Source organism: Zonotrichia leucophrys, chromosome 8 (genome assembly GCF_028769735.1).
Source record: "Zonotrichia leucophrys gambelii isolate GWCS_2022_RI chromosome 8, RI_Zleu_2.0, whole genome shotgun sequence".
Taxonomy (NCBI): domain Eukaryota; kingdom Metazoa; phylum Chordata; class Aves; order Passeriformes; family Passerellidae; genus Zonotrichia; species Zonotrichia leucophrys.
This window is the reverse complement of record NC_088178.1, coordinates 27,618,279-27,637,378: the sequence shown is the minus strand read 5'-3', so window position 1 is coordinate 27,637,378 and position 19,100 is coordinate 27,618,279. Positions and strand designations below refer to the sequence as shown.

Genomic DNA, 19,100 nt, shown 5'->3' with positions numbered 1-19,100 from the left:
GCTTTTGCTTGGCCAAATGTTGTGAGGTTTCAGGGTTGTTTTTGGAGATCCTGGTGTTTAAAGTTAGTTATTCAGCAGGTGGTCTGGCAGCATCTGTATATGGAAAAGCAGCTTCCAGTCAGCTATCAGCATTTTAGCTTTTTTTGTTTCTTCTCCAGTCGTTGCTTACTCCTGTTTTAGCAAATGTAACACCAGAATCAAGTCCCTTCCTGGGATAAAAACCTGCGAGTTCATCAGCCAAGATGGAGCTTCAGTTTTGGCCTGATTTTGTGTCATTCTTGAAAAAGCTGAATGGTCGGATGCTTTTGGTGGTTCTGGTCTTGTCTCTTTTGATTATTGACCTAGTGAAAAAGAGACGACCCAGGAATTTCCCTCCAGGGCCGCAGCTCTTTCCTCTCGTGGGAACCGTTGTGGACTTTAAGCAGCCCCTCCATCTTGCACTGCAGAAGGTAAGAGCTCCACGGACATTTTCCCTACTAACAATATCTTACCCTTCCATGACTCTTATCACCACACTGAGAAGCAGCAAGGGCAGCCTCTGCAGAGCTGGGTATATAACAACCACATGAGATAGATGACCCTTCTTGGTTTTATCTCTCATTATCACCTCCTCTTTCAGGGGAGTAGGATGGTCCAATGGGAAAGAAATCCATAATGGAGAAGACCTACATGTTCTTTTTCTTCCCATCTGACTGTAACCATTTCCTTCTGGACCTCAGAAAGGGCTCCGAAGGGCTGGGACAGACACTGGGGGACAGGTGAAAAGTGTTGTGTGACAGCTGAACTGTTTGGAGATCACCTCTGGAAATTGTCCTGTCATTGTCTTTGCTCAGAGGCAAATTCACCCCATCACATCTGAAAGAAACATTTAAAATCCTGTCCTGTGGCTTCTTCTGTGTTGCAGAAAGAGGCAATGATCTCTCTGGAAAGGATTTACTCCCACCAGAGACAAAAAGAGAGAGATTTTATGCATGCTGAGTATTCCTCTCTGAAAAGGTGGAAGAAGTTCTGACATGCTGACTGCAAAAATCCTTTCTGGTGACTATTTGTCTCTTGCTTTTGCTTAGCAGGCTGACACCAGCCTGTCTACCCTGGGTACTCTCAGGCCACCAGCATGAGTGGTCCCTGAGGGAATCCCTGAGTTAGGATATTTTGGCAATACACACAGTTATTAAGAAAATTAATCCCATTTACTTACAAGCACACAATGACTGAGACACCCATTTGGTCCCAGGCTGGTTTCACGAGTCACCACAGCAGTCTGGGGTGACCCTGTGTGTCCTTTCATGTAGATTCATTCTAAGAAGAAGATGAGCACCCTGACAGAGAGAAGATATGATCCCCCTTTTACCCTTATACATCTCAGAGGAGACACTAATGCCAGCAAAGTCCATGCAAGGAAAATGGCTGCAATTTGGCCATAAATGCAGTCAGGCTTAAAATTAGAAGTACGTGTCTAGCAATAAGCAGTTAGAGCTCCTGTCTAAATGGGAGAGCTGGAGAAGAAACCACACTGCTCTGGACACAAAGTTGATGAAAGGGATAATTTGTCATGCTTTGCCCTCAGCAGGAAGAGCCTGAGTGTGGTGACCCAGGTGGTGGGACAGAAAGGGACAGAGCAGATGCCCATCAGTTGCAAAGCAACTTACATCCTTGTTACAAGCCAAACTGATGGAAACACCTGGTCAAGCCCAGGTCACACCAGATAACAAATATAAACAATCCATCTCTCCCATACTAAAGCTCTCCAGCCCTTTTTATGCCTTCTGCAGCCTTCATGGAGTAGCTGAGATTGGATGGGACCTGCATGCTTGGGTTTGGGTTTCTCTGAAGTCCCTTTGCTTCAAGCAGGGTTAAATTCAAAGTCAGATTTCCCTGTTCAAGGTCTTGGCCTGGAGAGTTTTGAACATCCCCATCTTCTTGTTCTCAGAGGACAATGGACTCTCTTTCAGCTTACGGGTCGGTACGGGAACATCTTCAGCGTGCAGTTTGGAAGTCTGACATTCGTGGTGGTCAACGGGTACCAGATGGTGAGAGAAGCTCTTGTCCATCAGGCTGAAATATTTGCTGACCGGCCAAATATTCCACTCCTCCAAGAAATATTTAAAGGCTTTGGTAAGCACAGCCACCAGGATTTTGGGACAAAACTTTCATGTCTGGAATGATAACTGTTAGAGGGAAAGAAACTGGTTGAATTCAACCCTTGTGAGCTGCACCTGTGAAAGTTTGCACAAGGGAAGGCAAGAATGCTAATAATCTTACAGGGCTATGTTTTAATCTCTGTGCAATTTAGGGATGAGGATGGGCTCAAAACCAGATTTTATTGAAAGAGGAGAAATAAATGCAAGTTGCCCAAAGATCGATACACTTGCAGCGTTTCCCCTTGGTTTTCATTGCTCCTTTACTTTCCCTGCCTGAGTTGCACACAGCTCCAGAGACGGGGTGCTCCTGCCTGCAGCTCTGCCAACAGCGTGATAGTACTCAGAGTATTTTGGCTTACACCTTTTTTTCCCACGCAAAGTGACAAAGTAGCAGATTAAAGCAAATCCATAAAGCTAGATCTTTAGCATAAGCCAATTACTCTTGAATTTTAATTCCCAGGAAAAGCCATAGCCTTTTCCACATCCACGAGCTTTGTTTGCCTAGGTTTGGGGTTTTTGTCCATGATGAATGGATATGGTTTTAAAACCCTAACACTCACAAATGACCCAGAGAGAAGATTTTTCACCTGTTTTTTCCACCTACAGGGCTTATATCATCCAATGGGCACATATGGAGGCAGCAGAGAAAGTTTGCTTTAGCAACACTGAAAAGCCTTGCTGTAAATTTTGAGGAAAAAGTGCAAGAGGAGAGTCGGTACCTCGTGGAGACAATTGAGGAGGAGAAAGGTGGGGGTTAATGCACAGCACTGTGCTCAGAGCTTCCAGCTAAATGAATGATGAGAAGTAAAACTCTTACCCCAGCACAGCTCCAAACATGCAAAACATTTCTTCAATAGCTCAAATCTCTATCTTATACTTCCAGACTGTGCCTTTTAGCACTTATTTTAGACCTCAGGCCTCCTATTTTAGCTGTTCCTTATTAATATTAAGCAAATATATACTAGGTGGTTATTAAAACATGAGTGTTTACATGGCTAAGGAAGTGTCTCATGCATTCTGCGAAGGAATAAACACAGCTCTCCTGCTATCAGGCACTTCCACTCAGAGGCTTAGTTAACCTCTGCTTGTCCTTGGTTTTGCAAAGTATTTTAAAACTTGTTTAGTCAGGCTTTCCCTTTGTATTGCACACAGATGAAGCGTGTGCCTTGCTCTTTTATGGTCCAGCTTTTAAAAACTGCCAGAGGGATATTAGTAAGAATAATTTGTATGTTGGTACATGGGTGATGTTGCACTTCAGCTTTAAATAGAAGCAGATGGGGTTGAGCTAATTCTATGAAGCTATATATAGTAAACAAGAAAGATCTAAAAAGGAATTGTGAAATTATATACTAAACTTGCTCCATTTTAATTGCTGTTGCACTGAACAGGCCAAATACTCCATGTTGCCAATTGATTATAGTCTTCTATAGTCCTAATCAATAAACTAATTAAGCTGCTGGTTTGGGCCTTTCTTCCCATTAGTAATGACAAATAGTGATCATGTCCATCACTCTAATATCTGAGCACCAGCCCGGTTTAATTACTTTCTTGAAGAGTGGAGAGAGCAGCAGTGCTGCGAGGAGTGCCTTGCATTTCAAAGTGATGCTCAGCAGCAGCTCAGGGCTGGACTGGGCTTGCCACTGAGATCAGTCTCTTGTCACAGCAAGTGGCTCTCCAGGCTGCCCAAGGAGATGGAGGTCTCTGCTCAGTAGCTCTCTCAGGGAACACAGATGTGACAAGCATCACATCACACTTCACTTTATTAATGGGCTCCATGGGCCACATGAGCTGTTGCTGGGCTTTACAGGTGGGCACAGAGATCTGCAGCCCTCTCCCCTCTCTCCTCCAGCTCCCTTGATTTCTTCATGGTGGACAACTAAAGCCCAGGGCAATGGTATTTTTGCAGTGTGGCTGTCCTGGGCTCCCTGCCCTGGGAAAAGTTTTGAGGGATCCTCTCCTGGTGTTTAAAATTGGCACCAAACACAGGTTGGAGTGGGCAAAGTTGACAGCCATAGCATGGCATGCTGCTGGTTGTTTTCCCTGGAAAATGCTTCAGACCCTGCTTGGGCAGCTCAGTGCTAATGTCACTGCCTAGTAGCAGCCCGGGCTGCACACAGGATGGGATGTCCTGGCCCATAGTGCCCAGGCTCCAGTGGGATGCTGGAGGTGATGGGGGTGGTGGGTACCCCAGGACATGGGGTGAAACCTCACACCACCATGGGTGAGAAGCAGGTCTTGCCCTGATTCACAGCTGTGGACCTAACAGAGAATATGGTTTTGACTGAGACTGAACAGGAAAAACAAATGAAAGCTGTCTTTCGAATCATAGAATCATGGAGAGATTCATGTTGGAAAAGATCCTTAAGTTCACTGAGTCCAAACATTAACACAGCACTGCCATGTTCACCACTAAACCACGGCCCCAGGTGCCACATCCACACGCCAACACTCCAGGAATGGTGACTCCACCACTGCCCTGGGCAGCCCCTTCCAAAGCCTGCCATCCTTTCAAATGAAGACATTTTCCCTTATATCCAGCCAAAATCTCCTCTGGCACAACTTGTGGCTGTTTCCTCTTATCCCTTGTTCCTTGGGAGACAAGACCAACTCCCACCTGGCCACAACCTCCCTACAGGCAGTTTCCTTTCCTTTTCTTTCCTCCAGGACAGCCCTTTGACCCTCATTACAAAATTAACAGTGCTGTTTCAAACATCATCTGTTCCATAACTTTTGGGAGCCGCTTTGACTACCATGACAACCGTTTCCAGGAACTGCTGCACTCCCTGGCTGAAACGCTGCTGCTCATCGGAAGTTTCTGGGGCCAGGTAAAGCCACTGGGATGTTTTTCCAGCTTCAGCTGCATGGAACAGCTCAGAAAATGGGGATTCTAAGGCATTGGTATAATCTGCCTTTTCCTGTAGAAAAAGAGCCATGTTTAAAGGAAGATGACCAGGAGAATTGTTTTACATTAGATGGGATTTATACACAAAGCCTACCAGGAAAGCAAGGAAGTAAGTTGAAGTTATTGAGACACATGGAGGAAAAAAAAAATACTACAGGATTGTGAACCCAATCTTATGCCTGACATAATCAAAAAACAACAGGAAAACCTTAAAAGAAGATCTCAAAAGAAAATCTAAAAAGAAGAACTAGTAACAGTTTGAAAATTCCTATCTTTTCCCACACCCATATCCCAACCAGTTTCTTAAATAACTTCTATTTAGGAAAAAAAATTGAGATTCCAGGTTTAGAAACCAAATAGGTGGATTTGGTGATGTATTTTCTGTGTGGCCACACACCATGGTCTGATTTCTGTCCCCTCCATGGGGACACACTAAGGGGCTCATCTGCATCTACCTGACCTGTGGCCACCTCACATTAGGGGGCAGCTTTGGCCATTCAGTATTTGAGAACTTTATCAGGAGGAAATATCTGTCCAATTCCTATCTTGTTTGCACTGGTTTACACCTATGTAAATGAATTTGTACAATTTGGACAGTTACAGCAGGATAATTTTTTTTCATGGTAGCAAACAGAGTTAATCAATTAATTGAGAGTCCCATCTTCTCAACTATGATACCTGCTCTTTTCTAACTCAAAAAATGCTCTTTTGCTCTGTTTGATTTCTTACCAGCTTTATAATGCTTTTCCTTTGATCATGAGATGGTTGCCAGGACCCTTCAGGAAAATCTTCAGGCACTGGGAGAAACTTCAATATTTTGTGAAAGGCGTGATTGCGAAGCACAAAGAGGATTTGGACCAGTCTGAGGCAGGAGATTATATTGACTGTTACCTGAAGGAAATAGAAAAGGTAGGAAGTAAATAACCAAAACCACCTAAAGGTTTAACCCATAGAATGAGCAGAGAAGATTCAGGGCTGTTTAGTCAGGGCAGCTCTTGCCTCACATGTTGCCTTCCCCTCCCTACCTCTGCCACATCAAACTTTAGCAGCAGCAGAAGCCTGATCACTTAGAAACACATATATTTTTTTTCCATTTGAAAGGATTTACACTTTGTCTTTCTCCCTTTTTCGTTCTGTCACACGGCGTAGGAGGACTCTCAGGGAACATGTTCATGTTTCTGTGAGCACTCACACGCCTGTGTTTGCTATTGTGAAACTTGACATTTAAAAATGCTACCTGCTTTCAAGAGCCACTCTACAGCAACCAGGGTGTCTGTCAAAACAGTCCATAGGGCTTGAAGCCCAGTGAAAGGCTGGAAATTTCCAAGCCCAGGTGTAGATAATAAAGGAGCAGTAGGACTTCAGTTACACACAGGTGATTTTGGATTGGGTTTTAAAAGCATCCCCTCCAGAATAAGAGTTTTCATTGCCATGTTTTTCCTCCAAGTTTAAGGGTGACACCAGCTCCTATTTCCATGAGGAAAACCTGCTGTGCTCCACCTTGGACCTGTTCTTAACTGGGACAGAGACAACGGCGACCGCCATCCGCTGGGCTCTGCTCTACATGGCCGCGTACCCCCACATTCAGGGTAGGGCCACTCAGGAGTCCTTTGCTTAGCCCAAAACTAGGTAAGGGAAGCTCAGGGAACAGAGTTATCCCAGCTCTGCCACATCTTGGATATGCCTGTGCCCCAGGTATCCTCTTGGGAACCCTTTGAAGACAAGTCTTAGGAGAAGCTGTTGAGAGAACTGGGAGTGTTTAGCCCAGAAAAAAAGAAGGCTCGGGGGGGACCTTCTCATGCTCTACCACTCCCTGAATGGAGGGTACAACCAGGTGGGGGTCAGTCTCTTCTCCCAAGGAACAAGTGACAGGACAAAGGGAAATGGCCTCAGGTTGTACCAGGAGAGGTTTAGGTTGGATATTAGGGAAAATTTCTTAAAGTTTGAAAAAGTTATCCCTGGGAAGACTGTTCTCTCTGGAACAGTCTTCCCAGGGGAGTGAGGCAATCACCCTGGAAGTGTTCAAAAGGAGTGTGGATGGCACTTCGGACATGGTCTGGTGGTGGCCTGGCAGTGCTGGTTTAATAGTAGGACTTGATCATTTAAGAGGGCTTCTCCAACCCTAAAAATTCTATGAAGAGGGATATTTTTCTTTTTTTTTGGTCCCTGTAGAGAAAGTGCAGCAGGAGATCGACGCTGTGGTCGGGCAGTGCCAGCAGCCCTCGATGGCCGACAAGGAGAAGATGCCATACACCAGCGCCGTGCTGAGCGAGGTCCTGCGCGTGGGCAACGTGGTGCCCCTGGGGGTGCCCCGCATGGCCACCAGCGACACCACCCTGGCTGGCTTCCACCTGCCCAAAGTGCGTGGGGATCACCGGCCTTCGTCCCACGAGCCTTTTGTCCCACCAGCTTTCACCGCAACCAGCCTTCATCCCACAGCTTGTCTCAGAGTTTTCCCACCTTGCCCACCAGAGCAGGGTCTTCAGGGCCCAAGGCCTGAATCTCACCATGAAGGGAACCAGTCAGCAGGATCTTACAGAAATATCACAATTATTTAGAAAATACAAGCCCTCTTGATGGATTCTGTGGGGTTGTTATGGATCTCACCTCCTTACAGAGGAGAATTGTGAGATCCTCAAGGTGTTGGCTGTAATTGATAATTTTAAAAGGTTTATGCCTTAAATTTTGTAAAAGACACCCTCAGCATGTTATGGGAATAGAAGAAACATAGGAAAGCAAACAGTTTGGGTTTGTTAATTCTACACAACATTAATAATCATCTATTAAAAGTAGCACTTGATGAAAGACAGGTAATGAATATTGTTTCATACACACTGTTCCACAATTACAAAAGCAAATATAGGATTTATATATAACTGGTCTCTTCCCTCTATATGATTGGTTGCACTGAGGTAAATTTTAAAAATTCAGGCATTTTCTTCCCCATTGATAGGAATATTTCTCTTGCTGATGGAGAATGTGGAGATAAACCAGATCAGGTTAATTTTTTTTTCTAAAAAAAACACATTTTAAAAAATCAATTGAAAATTACTTGATTAAATTGCTTCAAGGTCCTATGGGAATGCAATGCTACCAATTTAAAGTTGGTTTGCATTATCATCACCTGTTACTGCAGCCCAGGATGCAGATCAAAACTCAGCGATCTGTAAAGACACACACACAAGTGAACAATCCTGCAGGCTTTCATCTTAATTACGTAGCTTAGAGGGGAAAAAAGGCCCGTTTTGCCGTTAAAACAGTGTAATTTACAGAGCTAATAATAACCCAGTCTGACAACATTTCGGCTCCTCTCCGCGTAATCGCCCCTTTTCTCCACCTCTCGCAGGGCACCACCCTGATGACCAGCCTGACCTCGATAATGTTCGACAAAAACGTGTGGGAGACTCCCGACACCTTTAATCCTGAACATTTCCTGGAAAACGGCCAGTACAGGAGGCGGGAGGCTTTTCTGCCCTTCTCTGCAGGTAGGGTGATGGATGGCGAGGTGGCTTTTCTTCTTGCAAGGCTTTTATTTCTTTCCCGAGACACTGCTTATAGAGTAGGGGGTACCGCTCTTGTTCAGCTTCCAGCCCATCCCCACAGCGAAAATCCCAGTCACAGTTAATAGAGGCTGCTCGGAGCGGGGAGGAAATCAATTTGTTACTGCAGGATTAAAAAGAAAAAAAGGAAAAGAAAAGAAAAAAAGGAAAAGAAAAAGGCTCTTTTTCTTCCTGCAGAAGTTACATAACTGGGTTGTTCAGACAGTTTCCGCTCCTCGCCTCTCGGAACAGGCGCAGTTTGCTCGGCAGTAAACTGGGGAAGCTTTGAGCAGATTGTGTGGGTGAACATTGCCACCTAACCTTTCCAGGAAGAAAAGCCGCCGCAGCCTGTGCGAGGCGGCGCGGCCCGGAGGAGCCTCGGAGCTGGCTGAGCTCGCTCGGCACTTTGTCGGGTTCTTTGTGCTCCTTTTCCAGGTAAGAGGGCTTGTCCCGGGGAGCAGCTCGCCAGGACCGAACTCTTCATCTTCTTCGTGGCCCTGCTGCAGAAGTTCAGCTTCCAGGCCCCAGCTGAGGCCGCGCTGTCCTTCGCCTTCACGCTCAGCCTCACGCGCTGCCCCAAACCCTTCCAGCTCTGCGCCGTGCCCCGGCACTGAGCCGGGCCTGGCTGCCCCACAGCCCCCCTCAGCCTCACAAACTGGGACATCCCCCTCTCCTGACCACCCCAGAGGTTTTGGGCTGAAATGATGGGCCCTGGAGGTCCAGCAGGTGCCGCTATCTGGGTGGCAGGGGTAGGGCACACGGGCCCCATCCTGCCCGCTGCAGCAAACACAACCCTTGGGGCTCTTCCCTTCACCTCATTCCTACTCCCTGCTACCAGTCTGATAAAATGCATAGATTTAAAAGCCTTATTCCCTAATTTCCACAGTCAGCAATTCCCAGAAAAGTGTCTGCCAGCTGCAAAAGCATGGTTTGATGTTGACTTTTCCATGGGGAATATGTCCATCACCCAGAGACCACTTAGCAGCCCCTAATGCTGCAGCAGCCAAATAGCCAGGGGCTCCTGAGGTGTCCCTGCTCAGAGCGAGCTCCTGGCCTTGGACACAAGCTCTGGACTCAAGACTCAGCATCAATTTGGGCTTTCAGGTGGCCACAGCCAACGCTGAGCCTCAGGTGGGATTGGGCTCAGGGTGGTGGAAACTCCCTGCAGCACCACATTGCTGCTGTGTGATGGAAATCACAGAATCAAGGAATAGTTTGGCTTGAAATGGACCTTAAAGATCAGCCCCTCTGCCACGGGCAGGGCCACCTTCCAGAAAATACATTGCTCCAAGCCCCATTCAGCCTGGCCTTGGACACTTCCAGGGATAAAAGATATCTAAAATATAAAATAGATCTCTGCAGCAGACAGAGCAAGAATTTTTTTTTTTATCTCAAAGATTATATGGGAGTTCTAATTACAAGGCTACAGGGGAGTAGAAGCTGCTTCTACCACAGCCCAGCCCCAGTGGGATGGCACAAGGAGCTGTGCTTTCACCAGGTCTGGAAGGGCTATAAAAATATGATACAGCAATTTTATATTAGAAAAGCAAAAGGTTTGTGCTAGTAAAATCCAAATCAGAAAAGCTGCAACAAAACAATCCCCTGGGGTTGCTGGGGAGCAGCTCACCTGAAGCACAGCAGAAAGGGAACAGCAGAGTTGGAAGGGACATGCCCATGGTGGTTCAGTGCAGGCTCTCAGGAAGGAAGTGTTGGAACAGTGGTTTTGTGGTGGCAGGTCACGAGTTCAGCACTTCCCCTCTGCTTCTGGCAAAGATTCGTGTCTGTGTGAGCAGCATGGACGTAGCAGGGGGCCGAGGAAGCAGCTGGGACAGGGCACCCTGCACCATGGACACAGCTTCTTCCTATGCCAGGCCTCTTTGGATGAGAGTTAATTAAATACGCAACTTGCAGAGAATTTTTCCGTTTATGTGACCAAGCATTTGTGCTTAGAAATGCTGTCTCCTGTGTGCTTCAGTTTAGACTATAGTCACTATAGCAAAGGTTCTTCTTCTTGTTTTTGTTGGTTTTTTGCTTCTTACCTTTCATAAGTGACTTTTCTGTGGGTACCCATGTAGGATATGGAATAGTTAACAGGAAAAGAGGATTACATCGAGTTTCATTTCCGCTGGTTTTCTCCTCTGTCCCCGGCAGTAGCGGCTTTGCTGCGGTACAAAGCAATCCCTGTGCAGTGGCAGATTTATGCCACAGGGGAGAGTGCTCTGCACATCACATCCCTGCCACGCCGGGCACACGGGGATTCTGTCACTGAGCTGTCCTTCCGACTGATCACTTTAATCCTATTGCGGTTTTAATTATTGTGTCACAGTCACGGGCTCCCATGTTGTGTTTTTGTCTTTGTAAAAGAGAAAACATAAAAGATACAAGGGCTTTTTTTCACCTATGAAGTCTTCAGCGCCACTCGGGACGAGGCACTGGTTTCTCTCCATTTTTGTGTTCCTTCTGTTGTAGGTCTGACCTCTGGCTTGTGGCTGCAGCTTGTATTATTTGCACTGGCTTAGCCAATAAATATTGATCTCTTTCATTTCCAACTTGTGTTTCTTCATTACCTTGGAGTTTCCTCCCCTACTCCTGGAGAGAATAAATGATTGAAGTGATCTTCTTTTTTTTTTTCCTTTACTTAAATGCAATGATGCCATACCTTAAAGGCAGGAGGCATGAACTTGTTTAATTTTCAAGTGGATCCTCTCATGTCACTGCTAGTGAACACATGTATCTCCAGGGACTCATGCCTAAGTGTGCTTAAAAACCAGAGATTAAAAGAGATATTCTCAAAAACAGGCCTCTCCCCTTAAAATTTGACAGTAAAACAGAGATTTGACTTTTCCAGCTTCCCAGTGTAAGGTAATTAAGGTTATGGAGAACATGTGTATGGCATCACTACAGTGGCTCTGCTGCACCTCTGTGCCTTGTCATCAGCACTGGACAATGATCCAAACAGCCACAACTGATGGCACCAAAAGAGAGAAAAGGCACCCAAAACGTCCCCCAGAGCAAGAGGAGGCAGCTGATGACTGCAAGGGGCTGTGACAGAGCCACATGATGCAGGGGCAAAATGCTGCTGCTCCATGCTTCTTTCACAGCACAGCACAACAAACACATCAAAGTTCCACATGGTCCATGTGCATGAACTCCGCCCTAACCCAGAGCTGCTCCTGGGTGGGAAAATGCAGCACATTCTGCTCCAGCTCCCAGCAAAGGGCCCCAGCCTGCAGAGCTGGGCATCTGCATCGGCTTCTCAGCACCTTCACCAGCTCTGTGGGGCTTTGGGAGCAGCTTCCCCGTGGGCTGTGACCCAAAGGACAAGGCAGGTGGGGAGGGATGGCTGGAGAGCTCAGGGCATGGCCAGAGGCAGCTGCTCTGCCTGCACTGCTCTGCTGGAGATCAGAAAATGTTGGTGCTCAGGAAGTGCTGAGTTCCGGGACAGCTGTTCACTCCCAGCCCACGTCACCCATACACGAAACACAAAACGCAGTCAGATTGGTTGGGAGAGGTTGTGCAACCTTATCTCGGTGTCCCCTGAGACCAGGGGCTAGGCCAGGACTTCTCAAACCAGGAAGGGAGCTGCTGTAAACAAGGAAAGCACGAGGCTCTCGGAGCAGCTGCAGACTCCCTGAGAAGCTGAAACTGGGACGTAGCACGGTGAGGACCCCTGGGAAGGAGGAAGCAGGGTCATCCTGGGAGATGGGTTTGTGGGAGCTGCCTGCTCAAATTGCCAGGTTTTAATCTAAATACCACAAGGCTCATTTCTGTCCTTTAGACAAGGGCATGGGGCACTGGGGTATAGTCAAGTACTGAGAGGAGTCTGGAGGGGACAGGGGAAGCTGGGGGTGTTCTGGTTCATGGTGTGTTTGTTTTAAATCAGATGAGAAGGAATGTTTCAGTTTAATCAAGAAGGGGTTTAATCCTATCTGGAAGCTGGGAAAGCCAGAGTCTGAATGTAGCCTCAAGAGCAGGCTGCAAAAGCCACTCCTTGCTGTCCTGTGTTTGCACCCACAGCTGTGCCAGCACATCACCCATCTCCCCCTGGACCTGGGGGCTCAGTGGTGCCCTGTGAGCTCAACCTGCCTGACCTGCTGTGGGACACGTCCCTGCAGAGCCCCAGCATCCAGCCATGCTGCACTTCCTCTGGGACAGCGTCTCCCTCCAGACATTCCTCATCTTTCTCTTCATCTTCCTGCTCATCGCAGACTACATGAAGAACAGAAATCCAAAGAATTTCCCTCCCACCCCCCTCCGCCTGCCCTTTTTGGGGCACCTCTACCTCGTAGACTTCAAAGATCCTGTGCGTGGAGTGCAGAGGGTACGTAGGTGGTGAGCAGCACGGAGAAGGGATGGAGGGATTGCAGCTACACCTCCCCAGCCATGCAGGGAAAGGGATAACCCAAACCCCAGAGGTAGGGGAGGCAGGCAGGAGGTTTGTCCTCATCGGTGACATTTACCTGAGTCCAAGCAGGGTGACAAGTGTGGAGTGATTCCATGGGCAAAGGTCACAGCACGATCACACAGGTGCAGTCACAGATGTACAAACCCAACAGGTCCGAGGGGGGGCTGGAATGGGTTGGAACAACAACGGGAAGAACATGGGACTGAAAAATCAAACCTGGTGAGGTTTGCTTGATTTATGGCCAATTAACAGAATCCCAATCACTGATTTAGGAAAAAAGAAAAAAAAAAAAACCTCTTCTCAGGTAGAGTGCACACATTCTGTCACCCCTCCCACTCTTCCTTTATTTTTACCCATGTCTCCTGACAAGGGTGTCCTTGTTTCACCAGGAACGTCCATTGCAAATGAAAACCCCTTTTTTTTATGTCCCCTCCCAGCAAATTAAAAGATATGGTAACATCTTCGGCTTGCACATGGGCGGCATGAGGTTTGTGTTGGTTACTGGGATGCGGCTGGTGAAGGAAGTGCTCGTAAACCAAGGAGACAAGTTCCTGGAACGCCCTGACCTTCCCATCGATGATGGGATATTCAAGAAGACAGGTAGGTGAGTTACCCCTCAAGACATGCCTCACCTGTAAGGTCCAAGCTTCGACCCTGCAGAGGTCTGAGTCCGCTGGAGTCAAGGCAGAGCCCTGGAGCTTTTCTCCCTCAGTGGGAGATCGGCCGTGGCTCACAGGGATTTTCCTGCCAGGACTGATCTTCTCCACCGGGCACCAGTGGAAGGCACAGAGGAGGTTCACCCTGACCACACTCCGGAACTTCGCCTGGGAAGAGGGGCCTGGAGGAGCGCATCCAGGAGGAGTGCAGTACCTGGTGGATGTGTTAGGATGAACAGTGAGTCATCCAGGAGGAGTGCAGATACCTGGTGGATGTGTTTAGGGATGGACAGGGTGAGTGCATCTAGGAGGAGTGCAGATACCTGGTGGATGTGTTAGGATGGTCAGGGTGAGTGCATCAGAGGAGTGCAGATACTGGTGATGTTAGGATGGACAGGGTGAGTCTTCATCCTGGCAGGGCGTGCATGCTGAAAAATACCGCACCTTGCAGGCGATGCTACAACACTGCCAGCATACCTGCTCCTTCCTATGGGTGCTTTGCCTTCCAACTGGCTGGGGAATGCACCAGGCAACACCCACAGCATTATTCACAGCCCACCTTCAGTCTACTCCTCTCTGTGTGTGCATAAATACTGATGTTTCCAATGAACCTAAATGACATCCTGCAGACCTTGTTTTCAGATGTAAACAAACATCTTCATAAGCTGATTGAACTGGGACCACTGGGGTTGTCCTGCAAAGCTTGGCCAGATCATGGGGTCAGCTGTGCACCCCAGGAAAGCACAGACATAGGACAGTGCCCATTAGGGGCCCATCATTTCATTCATATTTCCTGACTACTTTACCTCTGACATGTGTTTTCTTCTTTTCTGAGAAGAGTGGAAGAGAACTGATCTTTCTCTTCTCCAGGGAATCCTTTCAACCCTCAGTTGAAAATCACTAATGCTGTTGCAAATGTCATCTGCTCCCTCATCTTTGGCAATCGGTTTGACTACCACGATGACGATTTCCAAAGACTGCTGAAGCTGATGAATGAAATGACTGCCCTCCATGGAGCTGTCACAAGCCAGGTAGAGACCTCCTGCCACCAACTCAGGGCATAGTTTCTTCTCTGGAGTCAACCTTAAGTCACAGTGTTGTCATCACCAGAGCTGTCATTCCCTGTTCCTTTGCATAGGGCAGATTTGCCTGTCATTTCTTTCTGCCTTCTGCTTAGGTTGTGTCACGCTCACACTGCTCTCTCTCATCCAAAATCACTTTTCCTGCCCACTGATTGCCAACCTGCCTGCTGACAGAGAGGGTACCACACAAGTTACCCCATAATGAGAAATCTGCTCTTCTGGAGCTGAGATGTTTGCACCAGCTCCAGAAGTTCAGCAAGAGCAATTGCAGGGTGAAGTCTTGATATCAGAAGAGTTTTTGAAGTTCTTTATTCAACTTGTCTTTCTCCTTCGATGTTCAAAGCTGTACAACAATTTCCCATCTATAATGAAGTATTTACCTGGAGCCCACCAAACCATTTTCAAATACTGGAGGGTTTTGCAAAAATTTATGCAAGAGCAGATCAACAAACACAAGGAGGACTGGAACCCCTCAGAGAGCCGGGACTACATCGACAGCTACCTGCTGGAGATCTCCAAGGTCAGCAGTGGGGAGAAAACCCTCCTGGAGTGGGGCATAGAACCAGAGGGGATGGGAAACCAGCCCCGATTCTCTGAGCTGCCTGTGTAGCCTTTTATGAGCTCAGGACCGACGTCAGGTTCAGCCACGCATCAGCAGGGTGGGGATGCGAGGGGTCAGCAGCATCTGCCAAAATCCTTGGGGTGGTCTGGACCAATCCTGGTGCCAGGACACCCTCACCATTCCTGTGGCACTAACACTCCTTCTCCTGAAGGACCGCGACAGTAACACCTTCCAGGAGGAGCACCTCATGGCCTGTTCACTTGACCTGATGTTTGCTGGGACTGAGACCACGTCCTCAACGCTCCGCTGGGCCTTGCTGTTTATGGCCGTACATCCAGAAATTCAAGGTACAATTAGCAAAAACATATTTTGCCTTGCTTTCATCCCTCAAAGCTCTGTGAGAGACCAGTTGGGAGCGTCCCCACACTCCCATAAGAGGTCCCTTGGTAGACCCTTACAGCAATACCCTTGTATTGTTCCAAGGGTTTTTCCCTGGGCTCATTCCTGCTCTTTCCCAGCCCGGGTGCAAGCCGAGATCGACGCGGTCATCGGCCAGGCACGGCCCCCAGCCCTGGAGGACAGGAACAAGCTGCACTACACCAACGCTGTCATCCACGAAGTGCAGAGGAAAGGCAACGTTATCCCTTTCAACGTGCCAAGAATGGCATCAGAGGACACCTACGTGGATGGATACTACATCCCAAAGGTAAACTCCAGAGTGCTGGGAAGTGCGGGCACTCCAGGGACACTCCCAGCTCCCCAGGCACGGTGCCAGGCCAGGTCCCTCCTGTGCAGACACTGTCCCTGCCCTGTCCAGAGTTCACTCCTGCTCAACATGGATTTTGCCATCCAATGTTCTCCAGCTCCCTGAATAGTGCCCCACCCCACACATGCCTTTGAGGCACAGCTCCCAGCTCTTAGAGGGACTTTAGCCCAAGATTACAAGAGATAAAAATGATGCTGATGAGGGAAAATGCAGTTACATAACTGCAGCTCCAAACAGACAAGAAGTAGAAAATCTGGGCTTGCTGTGGGATGTTGCACAAATAATTTCAGTAGAATTTGAGTAAGGATGTTCTTCATGGAGAGGAGACTGGAAGACAAAACTGCCCCTCCTGTTGTCAGTGCCAGAAAAGTGTGATTTATTTTTCTTTTTTCCTCTTAGGGCACTATTGTAATGACAAATTTAACCTCTCTGCTGTTTGACAAGAATGAGTGGAAAACCCCTGATACTTTTAACCCCGAGCATTTTCTGAAGGATGGGAAGTTCTGGAAAAACGAGTATTTTCTACCATTTTCTACAGGTACGATTTGCTGAGTTATGGTGCACATGGGCTTGGGTTTCCAACTGCACGGTGGAGACAGATAGGAAAACAGCAATGGAAAGGGCAGATACACCCTGGAGGTGCTGCTCAAAATGCTCCCATTGCCTCCCCACAGCACCACAACCACACTTGCAGCCCTTTTCTGTCTTTCACATCCACAGAAGAGAAATGAGGAGGTATGAAAAATCCATGTAAATTCCTGAGATTTTAGGAACATCTTCACTGAGACCATTGCTCTGCTCCCCATGGCTGAGCTCACCAGGGGCCTCACTGTGGCCACCACAGGGTTCCCCAGCCAGCAGCTTCCATGGGCAAGTTGCTTTTAGCACCAGCACCATCATCTCCTGTGGTAGCTCTCTTTACTAAGCTCTCCCAGCATGGGAACATCCAGGTCATGTGAGTGTTGTTGTTATATTTCTAGAGTCCCAGCTCTCAGGCTGCCACAGCTCTCGGCTGTCCTATCTTCTATCACGTCGGGGTCACCACTTGTCATATTCATATTGCTGTTATCCCATTTCTAGAGTCCCATACCTTCTGGGTGGTTTTCCAACAAGCAGCTCTTCACAGCAGTGTTGCTCCAGCTTCTTCACCAGGTCCCCTCCAAGACTAACCCTGAGTGGCCAACCCACCCCCTTTTATCCCAGTTATCTTCATTAGCCACAGCTGCAGCCCATTTAGAACAACGAGGATTGGGGCAAGGCCACTTATACAATACATATATTTTACTAGGACTCCTACTATATATGTGTGTGTGTAAAAAGTCATGCAATCTGGGGGCAGACCATGCTCTAATGCCAAAGTATTGTTGGGAAGCTTGGTTTGGACTGAAAAACTCACCCAGGAATGGGGTAGCACAGCTGGACCACAGTACTAAGCACAGGCAGAAGCATTTTCAGCAGCAAGAGCACACTCTGAGGATGCTGTGGGTTCTGTCTCCACAGGGAAGCGTTCCTGCCTGGGAGAGCTGCTGGCCCGTTCCGAGCTCTTCCTCTTCTTCACCTCCCTGCTCCAGAAATTCACCTTCCAGGCACCCCCAGACACCACGCTCAGCCTCCAGCCCATGATGGGCATCGCAATGGCCCCACAGCCCTACAAGATCTGTGCTGTGCCTCGCTAGGGGAGCCTTGGCCACCACCCTCACATGGAGAATCCTTTGTCAGGGCTGCTGCAAACAGGCCCTTGACAGCCCTAGCAGGAGGCTGGCTGGTTTATTTCTTTCAAAGAAATTGTAAAATAATTTTTTTCACAATTAGACCTTGCAGTCTATATCCCATGATGGTGTGATCATGGGATCAGCCTGGGAGGTTCCAGCGCATTATTAGGCTTGTCCTATGACACTGTAAAATAATGAGGGGCTTGGGGACTTCCTAATTTGGTGATGGATGGCCATGGTTCACCTTGGCAAAATGAGGGACACTAGAGACTGCACTGTGGAGCCACCCACTGTGGCTGGGTACAGCGGGAGAGCAATACCAGCCTTTGTTTTATAACATTAACGCATTAATTAATTTGACATTTCCTTAATATGTAGTTATGTAAATAAAAAGTAACTCTCTAAAATTTTTCTCATACATAATAAATTTGCATCAAAGCATTTTTGTCATGAAGTGTTCTACCAAGTGAACAGAGGCCATGTCCAGCAGGGGCTGTAGGCTTTGGCCATGCCCTGTGTCTCTGGCCCTGCACTGCAGGAGGTTGGCACCGTAAAAGCAAAGGCAATTCCTGCAGAAGTGATGGGGAAAATGATCCTGGCAGCACAGCTAGAATTATAATATGCAAAATCCTCTGTTTACCTGCCCAGCGTCATGGAGGGGCTGGTGTGTCCAAGGGCAGTGGGGTGAGCTCCAGCAACACACAATGCAGTTCAGCTGAACTCAACAGTCTGAGGAGGAAGAGGCAGCCTTGGGAAATAACACCATCAAGTTACTATTTTGAACCATCATCTACACAATGAAACAGTCCCAAGATTGGCTATTGGAATATGAATCCCAATATTACCAGGTAGATTGTGCCTGGGCCCGTCTGACCCTTGCTGCTGGGCCAAAGGTGACAACTGTGGTGTATCACCCCAGAGACACCTTTAGCTTGCTGGAGGTTGCAGCTGGGCAGTGAACAAGTCCAGGCTCGTTAGGAATTCCATTTACCTCAGGAGGGAAGGCTTCAGTTTATGGTGAGGAGGAAGGAGACGGATTCTGCCGGAGGGTTAATATCCAGAGCTTTATTCCATGGTCACAGAGGTCTCACAGCTCCAACAGAATCCCAACCGTACGGCCTGATTGACCTTTTAAGCTCCTGGGGGAGGGGGAGGGAAGGGACAGGTGAGCCACCAACCAGGTGGAGGGGCAGGGTCTCAGGGAGGATGACACCTAGACAGGCCAATGACCTCTGGGCATAGGGGCATCTTTTGAAAGTGACGAACCACAATGTGCCTTGCTGGAATGTTAAAACTGATTGACAGCCCAGTAAGGGGGGGAGGAGGGAAGAAGAA

General features: G+C 47.9%; 2 protein-coding genes, 1 long non-coding RNA gene and 1 pseudogene across 3 annotated transcripts in view; 3 read left to right on the top strand and 1 right to left on the bottom strand.

Annotated features, from left to right (window-relative positions):
* The window catches only part of LOC135450769 (uncharacterized), a 63,057-nt gene that overhangs the window by 31,777 nt on the left and 12,180 nt on the right, over positions 1-19,100 (bottom strand). The window contains exon 4 of the long non-coding RNA XR_010441155.1: positions 5,773-5,934. This is a non-coding gene — a long non-coding RNA (uncharacterized LOC135450769). The remainder of the gene's footprint in view (positions 1-5,772; positions 5,935-19,100) is intronic.
* Positions 243-11,102, top strand: LOC135450763 (cytochrome P450 2J2-like). Its single transcript, XM_064719198.1, has 9 exons — positions 243-449; positions 1,953-2,115; positions 2,748-2,888; positions 4,806-4,966; positions 5,776-5,952; positions 6,491-6,632; positions 7,216-7,403; positions 8,390-8,528; positions 9,018-11,102. The coding sequence occupies exons 1-9, from the start codon at positions 243-245 to the stop codon at positions 9,194-9,196; spliced, it is 1,497 nt and encodes a 498-aa protein (XP_064575268.1). The 3' UTR covers positions 9,197-11,102.
* On the top strand, positions 8,409-18,024 carry LOC135450767 (cytochrome P450 2J2-like; annotated as a pseudogene).
* The window catches only part of LOC135450762 (cytochrome P450 2J2-like), a 29,591-nt gene continuing 19,195 nt past the window's right edge, over positions 8,705-19,100 (top strand). The window contains exon 1 of the mRNA XM_064719197.1: positions 8,705-9,017. The gene's annotated coding sequence lies outside the window, so the exon portion shown is untranslated. The remainder of the gene's footprint in view (positions 9,018-19,100) is intronic.